The following is a 16,340-nucleotide window of genomic DNA, read 5'->3' as shown; positions in this document are numbered from 1 at the left end:
GGGCCTGTGGTCGGCTCCTCCGTAGGAGGGGTAAAGTCTGGTTGAGGAGCAATGCACACTTTTAAGGCATTCCTATGTAAAGTTTGTATATTACCCCCCTTTTCTGGTTTGACCTTATACACTAAGCCCGTATCTCCCACCTGTTCCAGCACCACATACGGCTCAGGAGACCACCAGGAACACAGTTTTCCTTTGCCCTGTCTGTTTCGGTCACGTACCCAGACTCTCTCCCCGGGCAACAATGGGAGGGTACAACCTCTCTTCTCATACTGGCTTTTGTGTTGGGAGGCCGCACTATACATCCTCTGCCCAGCCAAACGGTAAGCTAGGGAGAGTTTCTGTTGATGAGAACACACCCACTCACTTACATCCTGCCTCGCCTGCTGGGGGGCCACGCCTAATGCCACGTCCACGGGAAGTCTCAAGTGTCGACCAAACATCAAATAGGCAGGCGCATAACCTGTGGAACTATGGATAGTATTGTTATAAGCGTGGACGAGTTCTGGCAGATTTCCTACCCACTGACTCTGTCTTACTGATTCTAGTGAGCGAAGCATGTTTAATAGGGTCTGATTGAAACGTTCTACACTACCATTCCCTGCAGGGTGGTAAGGTGTCGTGTGGCTTTTAGTTATACCATAGGTATCACAGAGCTGTTTCATTAATGCAGATTCGAAATTAGACCCACGGTCAGAGTGGAGTCGGCCTGGGCAACCGAATGGCTGTATCACATACTTCCACAAAGCCTTTACTGTAGTCTCTGCTGTTTGGTTTATTGTAGGGATAGCCCAAGCGAACCGTGTAAACAGATCAGTAACCACAAGTATGTTTTGATAAGTGTCAGTGGGCCGGCCTAAGGACAGAAAATCCATGCCTACAACCTCCAAAGGGTATGAAACTGAAATAGGGTGCAGTGGGACCCTAGGTTCTACCCTCTCCTTTTGTAGACTACAGGGGACACAACCCAGATGAAACTGACGTACCTGTGCTTCCATGTTAACCCAGTAGAACCGCTGCCGTATCCGAGAGAGGGTTCGATCTACCCCCGCATGGGCAGCAGCCTCATGGATTTTCCGCCACACCTCATGGCACCTGGAACTAGGACACACAACTTGATAACGAGTCTCCTGGGTATATTCGTCCAACACTTTACGGCACAGTATTCCATCTTTAATAAAAAGTCTTTTTTGTTGCTGTAGGAGTCGTCGCACACCATGTGACAATGTCTGACGTTCTAGCTTTGTGGGTGCGACCTGGGCTTCCAGAAGTTGCTTTACCACTTGAATATCTGGATCACGAGATTGTGCTTCTGCCCAGTCACTCCCCTCTACCTCACAAGTCAGTTCAATGGCTGCTGAAGTGACTCCACGCTCTGATCCAGCCCCCTCCAGGTGCTCTGCTGGGACAGTGGGGAATCGAGAAAGGGCATCAGCATTAATATTGCTCTTACCCGAACGATACTTGATCTCGTAGTCGAAAGAGGCCAGCTGGGCAACCCAACGTTGTTCTACTGCGCCCAAGCGAGCAGTCTGTAAATGGGCCACAGGGTTATTATCAGTATACACAACGAATCGTGCACCAGTCAGATAGTCTTTAAACTTTTCGGTAACTGCCCACTTAAGGGCTAACAGCTCCAACTTGAAGGAACTATAGTTGGCGTCATTCCGTTCCGTGTGGTGTAAGCTTCTGCTGGCGTACGCTATTACCCTTTCTTGGCCCTCTTGAACCTGGGCCAGAACAGCTCCCAGCCCGCGACCACTGGCATCAGTATACACAATAAATGGAAGAGAGTAATCTGCGTATGCTAAAACAGGTGCTTGCGTTAAAGCTGCTTTGAGGGCCTCAAATGCCGTTTGACATTCTGGGGACCACTGCACTTTGCGACGGTCTGTTTTCTTGTTTACAGGGACCCCTGTCAATAATGCATTTAAAGGGCGTACGATTTTAGCAAAGCCGGACACAAAACGTCTGTAGTAGCCAGCCAGGCCCAAAAAAGATCTGACTTGTCTGATGGTATCAGGGACCGGCCAATCCATAACTGCAGAAATTTTATCAGGGTCTGGTCTTACACCACACTTATCCACTACATGCCCCAGAAATTTCACCTCCTGTTGCAGGAACTTGCACTTGTTCGGCTGTAACTTCAACCCATGGCGCCACAGCCTCTGAAACACTTCATCTAGATGCTGTAAATGAGACGAAAAGTCAGGTGAATAAATGATAATGTCATCTAAGTACACCAATAAAGACTCTGCAATCTGTCCACTCAAACAGTGCTGCATCAGCCGTTGAAATGTAGTGGGTGCATTGCACAGACCAAACGGCATCCGCTTGAACTCAAACAACCCGACTGGGGTAGTAAAAGCAGTCTTTTCCCTGTCCGTCAGGTCCATTTGGACCTGCCAGTATCCGCTGGCTAAGTCCAGGGTGGAAAACCACTGCGCTCGAGTAAGGCTTGTCAATGTCTCTTCTATTCGTGGCAGAGGGAAAGCGTCTTTATGTGTCACCGCATTCAATTTTCTATAGTCCACACAGAACCGCCAGGTGCCATCTTTTTTTTTCACCAAAACAATGGGTGCGGGCTACAGCTTTCCCGGATAACTCCCTTTTCCATCATATCTGCCAAGAGACTCCTCATTTCTTTATACATTGTAGGGGGCAAAGGACGATACCTCTCTCTAATGGGAGCTGCATCACCTGTGGGGATACAATGATGCACCAGGTCAGTCCTCCCAAAATCTTCGTCATCTTTAGAGAACACCTTCTCCCATTTAAGCAATAAAGCACGTAGCTCGCCCTGTTGCAGTTCAGACAGGTCAGATCGTTCAATCAGTTTACTCATCTCCTCAGGTAATCTCTCCTCCTCCGTGGGGGCACCACTGTCGACCAGAGCCACCTCCACCACACCATCCATCCCAAGGGACAGGCTCAGGTCCTGTGAGCCATGTACGTCGGCCTCATCCACGCAGGATAGCTTTCCCAGTTTCTGGTAGCGACCTATAAAAAGAGGATAGGGGTGTGGGTTACAAATCCTCACTGGCACTCTCCTGGCCCTTACCATAACAAGGGTTCTCGCCACCCCCACATCAGGGGTATCAGGCAGTGCCTCCACCAGGGCACAATAATCCGTTCCTTGCGGACCCGTCTGAGCCCGGCCCCACACCATTATTTCACTCCTCGGGGGAACTTTAATTTTGCGTCGGCCAGCTAGCCGTACATACCCCACCATTCCGTCCTCCACTGTACTTGCTTCTATCCGTCTGCATGTTGCGAAGGCAGTCCTCCAGGCCTGTTGATTCGTTAATTGCTGTGGGACAGGAGCAGTCTTTTCCGGCCACTTAAATACATTCCAACAGGCAGTCACAACATTCATACCAACAATCAGTGGGTGCGTACAATGGTCATCTTTTACCACCACAACCCCGCGTCCAGGAACCTTAAAACCTTCTATTTCCATGTCCAGGACAGCATAGGTGGTATAGGGAATTTCCAGACCATTGGCGGCTCTCAGCTTAAAGGCGGTTGGAGTTTTCTCAAGCTTAGCCTGGGAAAAATGCTCATTAAACAAACTCTCCTGGATCAAAGTCACTTGTGATCCTGTATCTAACAAGCCTTGAAGCTCCACCCCCTCAATCACTATCTTCACTGTTGGACACTGCCCAATAAATGTTTCTGTGGCCCTTAATTCCTTAGGTGAACCAAAAGCCCCCGCCCCTCGGACCTCAGCAGCAGGGTCATCTAGTTTAAACTTGGCTGGGAAGACATGGAGGTCTGGCAAAACCTAGCTATATGTCCTGCTTGGTTACACCTCCGACAGATAGGCCGACCTTGCGCATCCCAGCTAGCATTCGATTGTCGCAGTCTTCTCCTAAACTGAGGTGCAGGCGGAAGAGTAGCTACAGCTGGCTGAGTGGAGCCTCTAATTTCTCTTACTAGCTCTTGTGCCAATCCCTTCATTTGTGCCTTGACATCCTCCAATATCTCCTGCTTTAACACCTCTCTCCAATCTTCTTTCTGTTCATCCTTAAAAGGAGCATGAGACTTATTTACAGACAGGCAGGTTACCTCAGACTGGGGCTGTACATGTTCTGAGTCTAGCAGCAGTGCCTCCTGGCGTATGGCAGCAAAATCTTGATCTGGGTTACGCCGCACATAGACCTTCAGTGCCTGACTTACAGGGCCCTCCCGCAATCCTAGCAACAATTGATCTCGCAGGGCTGCATCAGAGGGGACATTATCTGTAAAAAGAAATCCGTAAAAATACAGTACAATCTACTGTATAAACGTGAAGGAATTTTCCGTATTAATAATTTACAGGTATTTTTCTGTATTTCTCAACTACTGCAATGCATTGTGGGAAAAAGAACCCGAAAAGGAGGGAAAAGTAAGCGCAAGAGCAGCCATTAGGCTTCTTTCAGGCTTCATGTGGATTTTGAACTCTGAAGTTGGAGAAACTGCCTTCAAATTTCTGTGGTAAGTATTAAAACTCATGTTTCCCTTTATTAAAATAATGTTTTTTAAAAGACTCCACGTTTTTATTTAGAAAGAAATGTTAATTTATTTGTTAACTGGTTTCGGCTGTCTCCAGACAAGTCAGGAATATTTTGCTGACTCATTTTTTAAAATAAGTGTTATTTAGGTTTAACATGACTTAAGCTTTCCATTTTAGTTAATGTTAAAATAATTTTTACTGTGATACCACCAGTTTTGCCCTTCAGTGGCTGAACAAGTTTTCATATTATAGTTAGCTGTCTGTGTCTCTCTGGGTATTACACAGCTGTGACTGCTAACTAGCTAATTAGCGAAAGTCAGCGATGTGGATAACGGGAAAAGTGAGAAATTTATGGTTCTAGAAATTATTCTAGGACTCTAATAAGTACTGTATCAATACCTGTGTTTTACAGTTGGCTCTACTGTACACTTTAAAGGGCTTCAGGCAAAGTTACATTAACCCTAGTTTATTTAGCAAATGCTAATGTTAGCCTCTGATTTGGGCTGCTAAAGTAAATACTTTTAGCTAGCTGACCAGCATAGATTATTTCGGTGGTTAACAGACTGTAGTGGTAATATTATTGAAAGTATAGTTTCACCTCAGCACATTTACAATTATGTCTATTTTGTAGCACATAGAAATGTTTAGTTAATATTTACAGACAGACACATTTTCCCTGTAACTGTGTTTTTACTCCAACATTTGTTGAAAATGTAATTTATGAAATGCTGAGCAGCATTTCTAGTATGTGGAATATTTTTGTCACCCACTGTGCTAATGTGATTAAATACTAATAATTATTACTAAAAAAAATTCAATAATAAATCAATAATACCTATTTCTCGATTGAACTATAATGTAAGCGCAGTGCTGGTGTGCAGGGTATTTATATGCCTTGTGGGGGATGCTGACATATTATAAACTTTTGTGTCTATATCAAGCTTTTAGCCAAATATAAGCAGAGATATTTGTATCTTTCTTAAAAATCCAGATCCTTACAGATTATTTGAGAAATGGATCAACAGCTATCACTACTTGAAGCACTCTAAGTCCTGCAGTGGAAAAATATCCCTTATTTCACCTTTGATCACACACTTTGGTTTTCCAGTGCAGAGCAATGGCCAAGAAAAGGAAAGACTTCCCCGAGTGGAAAAAAAAGATGAAGATACAAGCTGGTGATGAAGAGCAGCTGGTCTCAGGAAATGAAGAAAAACCCTGATCACCTTCTCTACAGAAACAAGGTGAGTTTAATGTTGTGGTTGATTTAGTTTTTCAAGGTATGTATGTTACTTTGATTATAAACTGCTTTTGTTGCAACCGAATGGTGTTATATGTATGCAACTCTACGTGAATTATAATCCTTTGTAGGGCTGTGTGATATGACCAAAATCTCATATCCCAATATAAGACATATGTCTCCTGATAACAATATATATCACAAAATAGTGCATTTTCTGTAAATTCTGTGATTTAAAACGTTTAAATGGCCGCCATTTTCTTTCCGAGTATTTATTACACGGCGTGCTGCGAGGAAAAGCCTGTTCTAACGTTTGAGTCTAAGGATTATTTTGAGCACCTGACGGCTCTTTTTTGCTTTTCATTCGTAAACTCTCTCAAAACTCTTTCATGTGATTCTTGTGTTGGTGGTTAAAGAGGTTTGTTGTGTTTGAGTGGTGGTGGGGACCAGTTTGTGGCATAATTTGCATAGTACAGTTTTCTGGGGCGTGTCAGACTTTTCATAACCAAACCATTTCCATTGCCCCTCGTTTAACAATAAGGTCCTCGATTTGTTTTGACTGGTCCGTCTGTTTGGAGCTAGCTGGTTCTGCCTCATCCTTGCTGGCCATGCTGGTATTCTCTGTGCCTTCATCTGCGTGGTGACTGTAAGCGCCATTTATAGTCACTTCATGTTTTTATTTGAGGTCATTTGTTTGATGCCTATTCTGAAAATTTGTATGAGAATAATGTATATCATTTCAGTTTATTTTGAAAAGTCTCAACAGAAACTTGAGCTTTATTGTGAAAGGTTTATGTGGAAAATAAACAAGCGGACAGTGGAGCCACACAATGGTTTTACCATCATTGTTGGTAACGAAAGTACACGTAAAAACAGTCACTTGTCCGTCCATAGTGTGGTTATTGTAAGTATAAGAGAAAGAGAGAACTTTAAGAAATAATATAGCAACTACAGTGACCATCAAAATCATGAAAAAAATATTGCCGAAAACAGTTTATTTTGCAACACCACAAAACAAACAATAGTGTATAATATGAAACAATAGACATTTTTATATCATCATCTGATATATATCGTCATATCGCACAGCCCTAATCCTTTTTTGTTTATGTTGTTTATGTTCTAGGTAAAAAAAATATAAAAATACAAACTTTTTAAAAGTGTCTTGTTGTTTCTCTTTTTTTCCTCAGAATAAATTGCAACTAGTCTCAATGGCTGACATGGAGGAGCAACACAGCGACACGTTAACCCCGACTGCTGCAGTTCCTGTATGAACTGAGCAACTCTGAAAATCCAAGGAAAAGCTGAGTGTATTATATTTAAAGCTCAGATGGACCTTGATGTACTAACATGCAGGCAGCATTCAGGACTTTGTCACACTGGTATATGAAGAGTGGTAACAAGACTTTGTAGTAATTTGTCTTACTATTGTCTTATTTGTTGTGATTTAGGGTCTGTGCGCACAAGCAGAGATTTTTGTTTGTAACCATAACCTTGTTTTCAGAGCCTTGTCTAACATTTAATGGTCATGAAATATGTCAGACTTTTTCCTCTACTTAAACAGCTAAGAGCATTTGAACACCGTGGAGAAAAAGGTGTGCATTAAGGATTTTGAACTATGATGTTTAAGTGTTGTCACTGCTGAGGATTCGTGGACACAGATCCTTATTCACTACGCTGCTGTTTACAGTTTAACTTTTCATCAGAACAAGCACTTCTAATTGTACTTTGCTCCTCACTGACAAAACAAGTCCAGTAAATACACTTTTATCTTTAAGTTTGGGACAGTAATCTGTCTTAATTTATTTTGTGTTTTAGTTATCATATGGGGAAAAGTCCTGTGGTTATCCATCCGTCCTGTTCGAATAAACCCAAAGTTCAGGAACATCTTCTTTAGATCTGTTCAGTTTTGGCACCACTTAAACAGTCAACAAATTTTGACTCAAGTATGTTATAGTATGTAAGGTAAAGACCCCAAAGAGTTAATCTCAGACAAATGTTCACACAAATGTGAATTGCATTCACTTCATTAATGAAGTGAATGCAATTCAGTAATCAAAGGTGTTTGGCTATAACTGACTACATGTGTATACTGTATCATAAGTGGACAGACATGGATGTAAACCACACCTTAACCATTTGGCTGAGACAAAACTACCACAAGGCAGTGATTCTAACTAATAGGTACTCTGGATATTATTAAATGTGAACATGTCGTTAAATATGACATTTTTTGTTTGTCAGGTGTCCTGTTTGAAGAAAACACTTGGTAGCCACTTGAATGAATGTAAATAAACACATTTACATGAGGGCAACCTGATTTCGAGGAAATAAAAATGCTCAAATTTGAAAGCTTGTGAGTTATTTTGTTCATGTATCAGCTGTTTAGTCGTTTTATGACAAGATGGATGCTGTCATTATATTTTATAATGTGTTTGAGTTAAGGAGAATAAAAGAATATTTAACATTCATTGTACCAATGTTGTTGTGTACGAAGCACAAATTAATTTAAGTTTTAATTTGTAAATTTTTGAGTACATGGTGTACTAGGTTGTAATTGCATAGAAATATATGTTTAAGGATATAAAGAACTATATTTAATGAGTTACAGTGAAAAGAAGTGTTTGGAAATAGTAATATAAACAGAAATTTCAATTTTTCTATTAACGGAAAATATCAGTTAATGATACAGAAATTATACTGTGAATAAACGGAATTTTCCGTTTTATAGCTGAAGGAAATGTCCGTAAATAGTACAGAGAGTATACTGTAAATCTACAGAATTTTCCGTTTTATCATTTACAGAAAACTCCGTCAAACGTCCGTAAAAAAACAGAAAATGTACTGGCAGAAAATTACCAGGACATTTTCCGTTTTTCTACGGAATTTTTTTTTACAGTGTGGGTCATGCTTTCGCAACCTACAGTATAATTCTCTCAACCGCAAAATAAAGGAAGATACGGTTTCACTTGGGTTCTGAGTGCAACTAAAAAACTGTGACCTAAGAACTGGGGTGGGGACACGATCACCATATAAAGAGTCTAAAAAGGAAAAGATTTTTTGTACTTGGTCTCTTTCACTGGGTTCAAGAACACTGACCTGACGTTTAGCCTCACCTGCTAGCGCTCCCAACACAATAGCAACTTTCCTCGCTTCAGGCAAATCCTGTGATCCCAGCAGCCCCCGCATCTGCTCCTTCCAATCCTGATATTGCACATCTTGATCAGGCCCTTTAAATTTCGGCAGCCACGGGGCTCCGGGATATAAAGGCATCATCATCTTTGCTATTCCCCTGACTAACCCAACTGCTCTTGACTCCGTATCCTGTCAAAAATGCCAATTATGTAACGGAGGGAAGGTGATGTTTTTCAGTGTTCGTTTAAAGGAGGGGAAACCTTCCTCCAAAACGGACAGAGCAGTGGAGCCGCCAAGGGAAAGCACACAACTTTAAAACTGTATAATTAAAATATAATTTATTATATTTAAATAATTAAAAATGTAAAATGAATTAAAACAACCCTGGCCAGGGGACAACACAATAAAAATCAATAAAACACAACATTAAAATCCGGTGGCGTCCGCCACGATATAAGAGTCACTAAAAAGTTAAAAATCCAGCGGAGCGGTGCAGGAGGGGAACCCGGCGGCGTCCTCGCCTTCCTCCCCACGTTCTGCGCCCCGGTGCGCCCGGGTGGGCAGAGCTCTCAACTCCGCCCGCCGCTTCTTTGTAACTGTCACTCGGCACCGGCCCGTCTCGTCGCCTCCAATTCTCTGCAGACGCGTACTCTGGCCTCGTGTTGCTGCAGCAATCGGCCCGCTCGCTCTGCGTCTCTCGTTGCCGGCGCTGTATCCTCCTCTCTCCTTGACGCCAAGCTCCCCCAGCCTTATGTGTCCCTGCGCACTCTGTAAATTACTACTGCCGTTCCTCTCAGGTGTGTCAAATTAATAAAAAGGGGGAAACGGGTGGAGTCTCTCCAGGACGAATTGACGGATGCAACCAAAACATGCGGCATAAATACAAACACTCCACAAGATACAAAACATGCAATATAAAAAATAAATAAGCACACTTCACATTAAAACACAGCAAAGTAAAATAACATCCGTCTTCCCCTGGATGACATTAGCAAGGGCAGCTCTGAGACTGCCCTGGTCTTTATTTTATACATCAGTGGGTGTTTGTTCCTTACATTGGAATGTGGATGTGTGTGTGTGATCAGGGTTTGTATATGGACGCAGTGCAGCTGTTCCCTCATCACCTGCAGGAGTTTGTAGACCTGTTGACAGAGAAAGAACTGTGAGTGCGACTGCCTTTAGAAGAATTGGACATACTGCTGGAAAACTGAGCACACACACAATCTTAATTCAAGTGTGTGTTCAAATTGTCAAATTTGATGGGAAGAAAAGGACAAGCACAAAGGCAAACTCTACACATATACAGCTGCAGTAATTTGAGCAAAGAGCTGGGTTTTGGTTTTTTTTGGGTGTTTTTTGTATAAAGTGACACAAAATGCTTTAATTGCCACAACAAACCACTAAAACTGTATTCCTTTTTACTTGATATTGTCAATAAATACAAGATTGATCTATGTGACATGCCTTAAAAATCCAACTTATTAAGAAAAACTCTGTGGAAGTGAGAAAGGAAAACGCTGCCACTCGGCATATTACCATGTTGCCACCTCTTAAAGAGTTTTTAATATTTTTTTTAATCATAATAAATCAAGTAAGGATTATATTTTCTTTTCTTTGTTAACAAAACATCTACTGCGGAGTAAATGGGGACAAACTTGCAGGATAAAAAATAGACGAACTCTGCTGTGTTTCCGAGTAACCGTATTATGGAGAGAAAAAGAGCAACAAAATTCAAAGTGCGGCCGACATGACCGCAGCCGAACACGTGAGAGCTCACTGGACCAGTTTCTCGTTGATTCACAAGTCCAAAAGTTTAGGAAGACATCCCTCTTTTTATGTGTTCTCCTTTGAACTTGTACAGTATCTTAACTCAATTAAGAACTCCACTAACCCAAAAGTTATAAAAACTATTGGTGTTTGTGAAAAAATTAAGATCTTTCAATCACTTTATTCTTTGGCTTGATCAGTTACTTTTCCCCTAGCATATTTATATTGTTGTTTCTGAATACTGTTCTTGTATTTTTTTATCTATGCATACAATTCTTTTGTAAGTACAACACCATTATTGTGGTACTGTTTAATTCCATTTTTGTATTGTACTGATGTTTAAATAAAGGTTTAAGGAAAAAAAACAGTTTTCTTCTGCCACGCGCATCCGAGTTACGAGCTTAACGCGGGCGGTTGCGCATGCGCGAATTCTCGTGCATTCGAACGACTTACCTCATAGAAGGTTTTGATGTGTTACGTCAAAGAAGTCATTTAATGTGGTTTTACTTTGAACCGGGAAAGTCCTTAAATAGGAGCCAAGCGAAGTCAAAAAGTTATCACTACCAGAGACCCCCTCGACAGTAGTTACATGTCAAACTTACCACGCTCTTTATATTCAGAAAGTTTAGCGTTTCAAGAAGATTTTAACAGAGAGAATCCGTGTGAAATAACAATGTCTGCAACACAGGATTATAATACTCAAACCCCACTGGTCGTATCACCAGATGAGCTGTCACCGATTATCGATAACGCCTTCAACAAGCTCGATGATGTACAGTGGACTTTAATAGAAAATGGAGCTTGGGATTCTGATATTCAAGCAGTTTTGGCTGATATGATTTCTGAAATCATACAGATCACCTCAGTCAACATTTTGAGACGTGCTCTTCCCGTCATTCAGAGCGATGCATCTGCAGAAATAGAAACAAATCCATCATTTGGCGACTCCATCTCAATCACTATTGCAAACCTGCTCAATATCCCAAAGCAGATATGCGGCAGTGCTAAAAAGCTGACAAAGATGGTTGAGGAGGAGATTTCAAATAAGGTCAAATATATAGTCGCCCTGGTCAGAGAGCGCTTCAATTTACCATCAGACCCCGCTGTTTACGTCAGTGGGGCAATTCGTAATATTAGAAAACTGCGTGTCATGGTTTCTCATGCTCTCTCATGCTTGAAAAGATATGCAAGTAAACTGAAATGCCCGTGCATGGGAAAGGAAAGCGATTCAAGTAAGTCTGAGTCCAGCAAAGATAGCATTGAGTCCAGCATCTCAGTCAAATCAGCCACCCAGGAGGTTAGTGAGATTCTGACCAAATGGTGTCAAGATTCAGATTTTGCAGATGATGAATTATCGGATGATGACAGCGATATGGAAATTGAGCCACCCGCTAAAATAGAGCAACTTTCAGAAAAGAAAGAAAGTTCAGAAAGTGGCGAATGTGCAGAAGCTGAAAGGCAGGCAGAAAGTATTCCACCTGAGACCCCAGTAGAAAAAATTGCAGCTGACATTGTCAATATTATACTTGACAATCTCCAGTGCACTGACACTGATTATTCTTGTCACAGTGAGAAATGTACCTCACCCAAATCTGGATTCAACGGGGGAGTCATCTTTGATAAAGTGAGAGAGTTTTTTACCTCACGTGCTCGTTCTGCACCGCAAAAATCACGCAAACTGCATTTTTCCAAGATTGCAGGAAAACATTTTGAAAAGATGAAAGGGGAGCTGAAAACAACAGTGAAGAAGAGCAAAGACTATTTTATTAGTCTGTCAAAGGTAACCCACTCCCCTGAAACTGAGAGAATGGGTTCCCACGACAGTATGAGTGTCAGCCTCCCAGGTTCAGCATGCGAAACTCCTCATTCAAATTCTAGCATGTCTGTCCGTGCCCCTTCTAGAAGCTCATCTACTCTGGGAAACATGATAAAATCTGCTACTCCAACTAGCTTTAATGTCATCAAATCTGAAATTAGTGACATATACAGCGAGTTCACAAAAGAGAAAGAACATGACAGTATCCAAGAAAGGCTCGAAAACATTCAAATAAGCGAGAAAGTGAAGAATTTCTCGAGAGAATTGACAGAGAAACTGTACGACCATTTAATGATAAGTCGTATATACCAAATTCCCACAACTGTTATGGGTAGAAGTCTATCAGACTCCGTCATCTCCAAGACACCACAGCAAGTAGCTGAATCCAGAGTTTTCTTTTCTCCTGAAGTCCTCTATGTAATCATAGAAGACGCAGTTGGAAAGTTTTTGCAAAAGATTCTGCTTTTGGTTGATGGTGAAACAATAAATGAAATTGTTCAGAGCGAAAAAGTGTCTGATGCTGTTGAAGAGATCCAAAAGGTCATTGCAAAGGGACAGAAACGGGCAAGAGACACAGAATCAGACTATTCTCAGAAAAGTGTCAGAGAATCTAAAAAACCCTGTCCTTCTAGACCAGCGTCTCTGGAAAAGCAGGTCAAGTCACCAGAGAAACGCTCAACATCCTCTTGTTCAAGTTCAACACCAGTTCTCGAGAGGATGGAGGAGGAAATGTCTGGAAAGTCAGAGGACAGATTCTCAGGGGACATACCCTTGGAAAAGTCTGAGGAGAGTTTAGCGTTTCAAGAAGATTTTAACAGAGAGAATCCGTGTGAAATAACAATGTCTGCAACACAGGATTATAATACTCAAACCCCACTGGTCGTATCACCAGATGAGCTGTCACCGATTATCGATAACGCCTTCAACAAGCTCGATGATGTACAGTGGACTTTAATAGAAAATGGAGCTTGGGATTCTGATATTCAAGCAGTTTTGGCTGATATGATTTCTGAAATCATACAGATCACCTCAGTCAACATTTTGAGACGTGCTCTTCCCGTCATTCAGAGCGATGCATCTGCAGAAATAGAAACAAATCCATCATTTGGTGACTCCATCTCAATCACTATTGCAAACCTGCTCAATATCCCAAAGCAGATATGTGGCAGTGCTAAAAAGCTGACACAGATGGTTGAGGAGGAGATTTCAAATAAGGTCAAATATATAGTCGCCCTGGTCAGAGAGCGCTTCAATTTACCATCAGACCCCGCTGTTTACGTCAGTGGGGCAATTCGTAATATTAGAAAACTGCGTGTCATGGTTTCTCATGCTCTCTCATGCTTGAAAAGATATGCAAGTAAACTGAAATGCCCGTGCATGGGAAAGGAAAGCGATTCAAGTGAGTCTGAGTCCAGCAAAGATAGCATTGAGTCCAGCATCTCAGTCAAATCAGCCACCCAGGAGGTTAGTGAGATTCTGACCAAATGGTGTCAAGATTCAGATTTTACAGATGATGAATTATCGGATGATGACAGCGATATGGAAATTGAGCCACCTGCTAAAATAGAGCAACTTTCAGAAAAGAAAGAAAGTTCAGAAAGTGGCGAATGTGCAGAAGCTGAAAGGCAGGCAGAAAGTATTCCACCTGAGACCCCAGTAGAAAAAATTGCAGCTGACATTGTCAATATTATACTTGACAATCTCCAGTGCACTGACACTGATTATTCTTGTCACAGTGAGAAATGTACCTCACCCAAATCTGGATTCAACGGGGGAGTCATCTTTGATAAAGTGAGAGAGTTTTTTACCTCACATGCTCGTTCTGCACCGCAAAAATCACGCAAACTGCATTTTTCCAAGATTGCAGGAAAACATTTTGAAAAGATGAAAGGGGAGCTGAAAACAGCAGTGAAGAAGAGCAAAGACTATTTTATTAGTCTGTCAAAGGTAACCCACTCCCCTGAAACTGAGAGAATGGGTTCCCACGACAGTATGAGTGTCAGCCTCCCAGGTTCAGCATGCGAAACTCCTCGTTCAAATTCTAGCATGTCTGTCCGTGCCCCTTCTAGAAGCTCATCTACTCTGGGAAACATGATAAAATCTGCTACTCCAACTAGCTTTAATGTCATCAAATCTGAAATTAGTGACATATACAGCGAGTTCACAAAAGAGAAAGAACATGACATTATCCAAGAAAGGCTCGAAAACATTCAAATAAGCGAGAAAGTGAAGAATTTCTCGAGAGAATTGACAGAGAAACTGTACGACCATTTAATGATAAGTCGTATATACCAAATTCCCACAACTGTTATGGGTAGAAGTCTATCAGACTCCGTCATCTCCAAGACACCACAGCAAGTAGCTGAATCCAGAGTTTTCTTTTCTCCTGAAGTCCTCTATGTAATCATAGAAGACGCAGTTGGAAAGTTTTTGCAAAAGATTCTGCTTTTGGTTGATGGTGAAACAATAGATGAAATTGTTCAGAGCGAAAAAGTGTCTGATGCTGTTGAAGAGATCCAAAAGGTCATTGCAAAGGGACAGAAACGGGCAAGAGACACAGAATCAGACTATTCTCAGAAAAGTGTCAGAGAATCTAAAAAACCCTGTCCTTCTAGACCAGCGTCTCTGGAAAAGCAGGTCAAGTCACCAGAGAAACGCTCAACATCCTCTTGTTCAAGTTCAACACCAGTTCTCGAGAGGATGGAGGAGGAAATGTCTGGAAAGTCAGAGGACAGATTCTCAGAGGACATACCCTCGGAAAAGTCTGAGGAGAAATTCTTGGAAAAGTCTGAGGAGAAATTCTTGGAAAAGTCTGAGGAGCAAACCTCAGAAAAGTTAGAGGAAAAACTGTCTGAAATGTCTAAAGAGAAACCCTCAGAAAAGTTGGAGAAAAAGCTCTCAGAAGTGTCAGTGTCATCTCAGGCAGCATCCGAGAACCTTGCCATGTGTCTTATAGCTAGACTCGTGGCTCAGTACAAAAAGAGCCTAAAAAAGCCGCTTTCATTACCTAACAAAGCTTTAGGAGACATCATTGAACATCTCAACAACTTGGTGCAACCTGAAATCAGCATTGAGGAGTCTATACCAAATCTGGACAAGAATGTGAGTCAATTGACCAAAAAAATGTTTAAAGGACTCGTCAAGGAGTTTGGCTCCACAGAACAGGTCATGAATGCTGCTTTTGCAGGTGATAGTTCATTTGATGAGGCTATTTTGAAGCATTTGAAAATCAATTTGGGTGTCCTCACAAGTCCTCCAAAAAAGTCCAGAATTGCCAGGTTCTTTGCAGCAGTGGGAAGAGCTATTATGAAACCCTTCAGGTGCTGTTTTAAGGGCAGCGATGACTAAAGACCTTGACTTTTCCACTGCCTTGCTTCAAATCAAAATTCCTAAAAGTCTTTACAGTTTTCCTAAAAAACTATTATATCTTCACTGTGTCTCCTTTGTGTTTTCCATCGTACCCAGCCAGCCGCAGCAGATGGCTGCCCCTACATGAGTCTGGTTCTGCTGGAGGTTTCTGCTTTTTAGAGCAGTTTTTCCTCCCCACTGTCGCCAAGTGCTTGCTCATAGGGGATCATTTGATTGCTGGAATTTTCTAAAGATGGTGTTTTGAACTGTAAGGTGGAGGTCCTACAGGCCCTCCACCTTACAGTTCAAAACACCTTCGGGAGACTTCTTAGTTAATTGGCACTAAAATTAAATAAAAAAAAAAAATACAAATTAAAAACAAGTTGACTTTTGTTGTCTTTTCTTGATGTCAACCACAAATTAAAAAAGTGTAGCATATGTATACTCTGGTCATCAGTACTTGTATTTTAATGTATTACAGTATAATTTGATATAGTGATCATTCTGTGTCAAAACCAAACCTTCTGCTCAACTGTTCACAATGG

General features: G+C 41.7%; 1 protein-coding gene and 1 long non-coding RNA gene across 3 annotated transcripts; both read left to right on the top strand.

The window, feature by feature from the left end:
* Window positions 1-3,300: 3,300 nt before the first annotated feature.
* LOC146495795 (uncharacterized) lies at window positions 3,301-8,200 on the top strand. Of its 2 annotated transcripts, XR_014871211.1 has the most exons (3): window positions 3,301-4,473; window positions 5,601-5,733; window positions 6,920-8,200. It is a non-coding gene; the product is annotated as an uncharacterized LOC146495795 (long non-coding RNA). The 2 variants fall into 2 exon arrangements; XR_014871210.1 differs by lacking the exon at window positions 3,301-4,473 and having other exon boundaries at window positions 4,498-5,733.
* Window positions 8,201-11,126: 2,926 nt separating this feature from the next.
* Window positions 11,127-16,334, top strand: LOC146495794 (uncharacterized). The gene has a single exon (XM_085144000.1). It carries the CDS (start codon window positions 11,221-11,223, stop codon window positions 15,793-15,795), a length of 4,575 nt encoding a protein of 1,524 aa, XP_085000126.1. The 5' UTR covers window positions 11,127-11,220; the 3' UTR covers window positions 15,796-16,334.
* The last annotated feature ends 6 nt before the right edge of the window (window positions 16,335-16,340 follow it).

The sequence above is a fragment of the Neolamprologus multifasciatus genome, chromosome 19 (assembly GCF_963576455.1).
Source record: "Neolamprologus multifasciatus chromosome 19, fNeoMul1.2, whole genome shotgun sequence".
Classification (NCBI taxonomy): Eukaryota; Metazoa; Chordata; class Actinopteri; order Cichliformes; family Cichlidae; genus Neolamprologus; species Neolamprologus multifasciatus.
The sequence above is the reverse complement of the archived record's forward strand: the minus strand, read 5'-3'. Positions and strand labels throughout refer to the sequence as shown.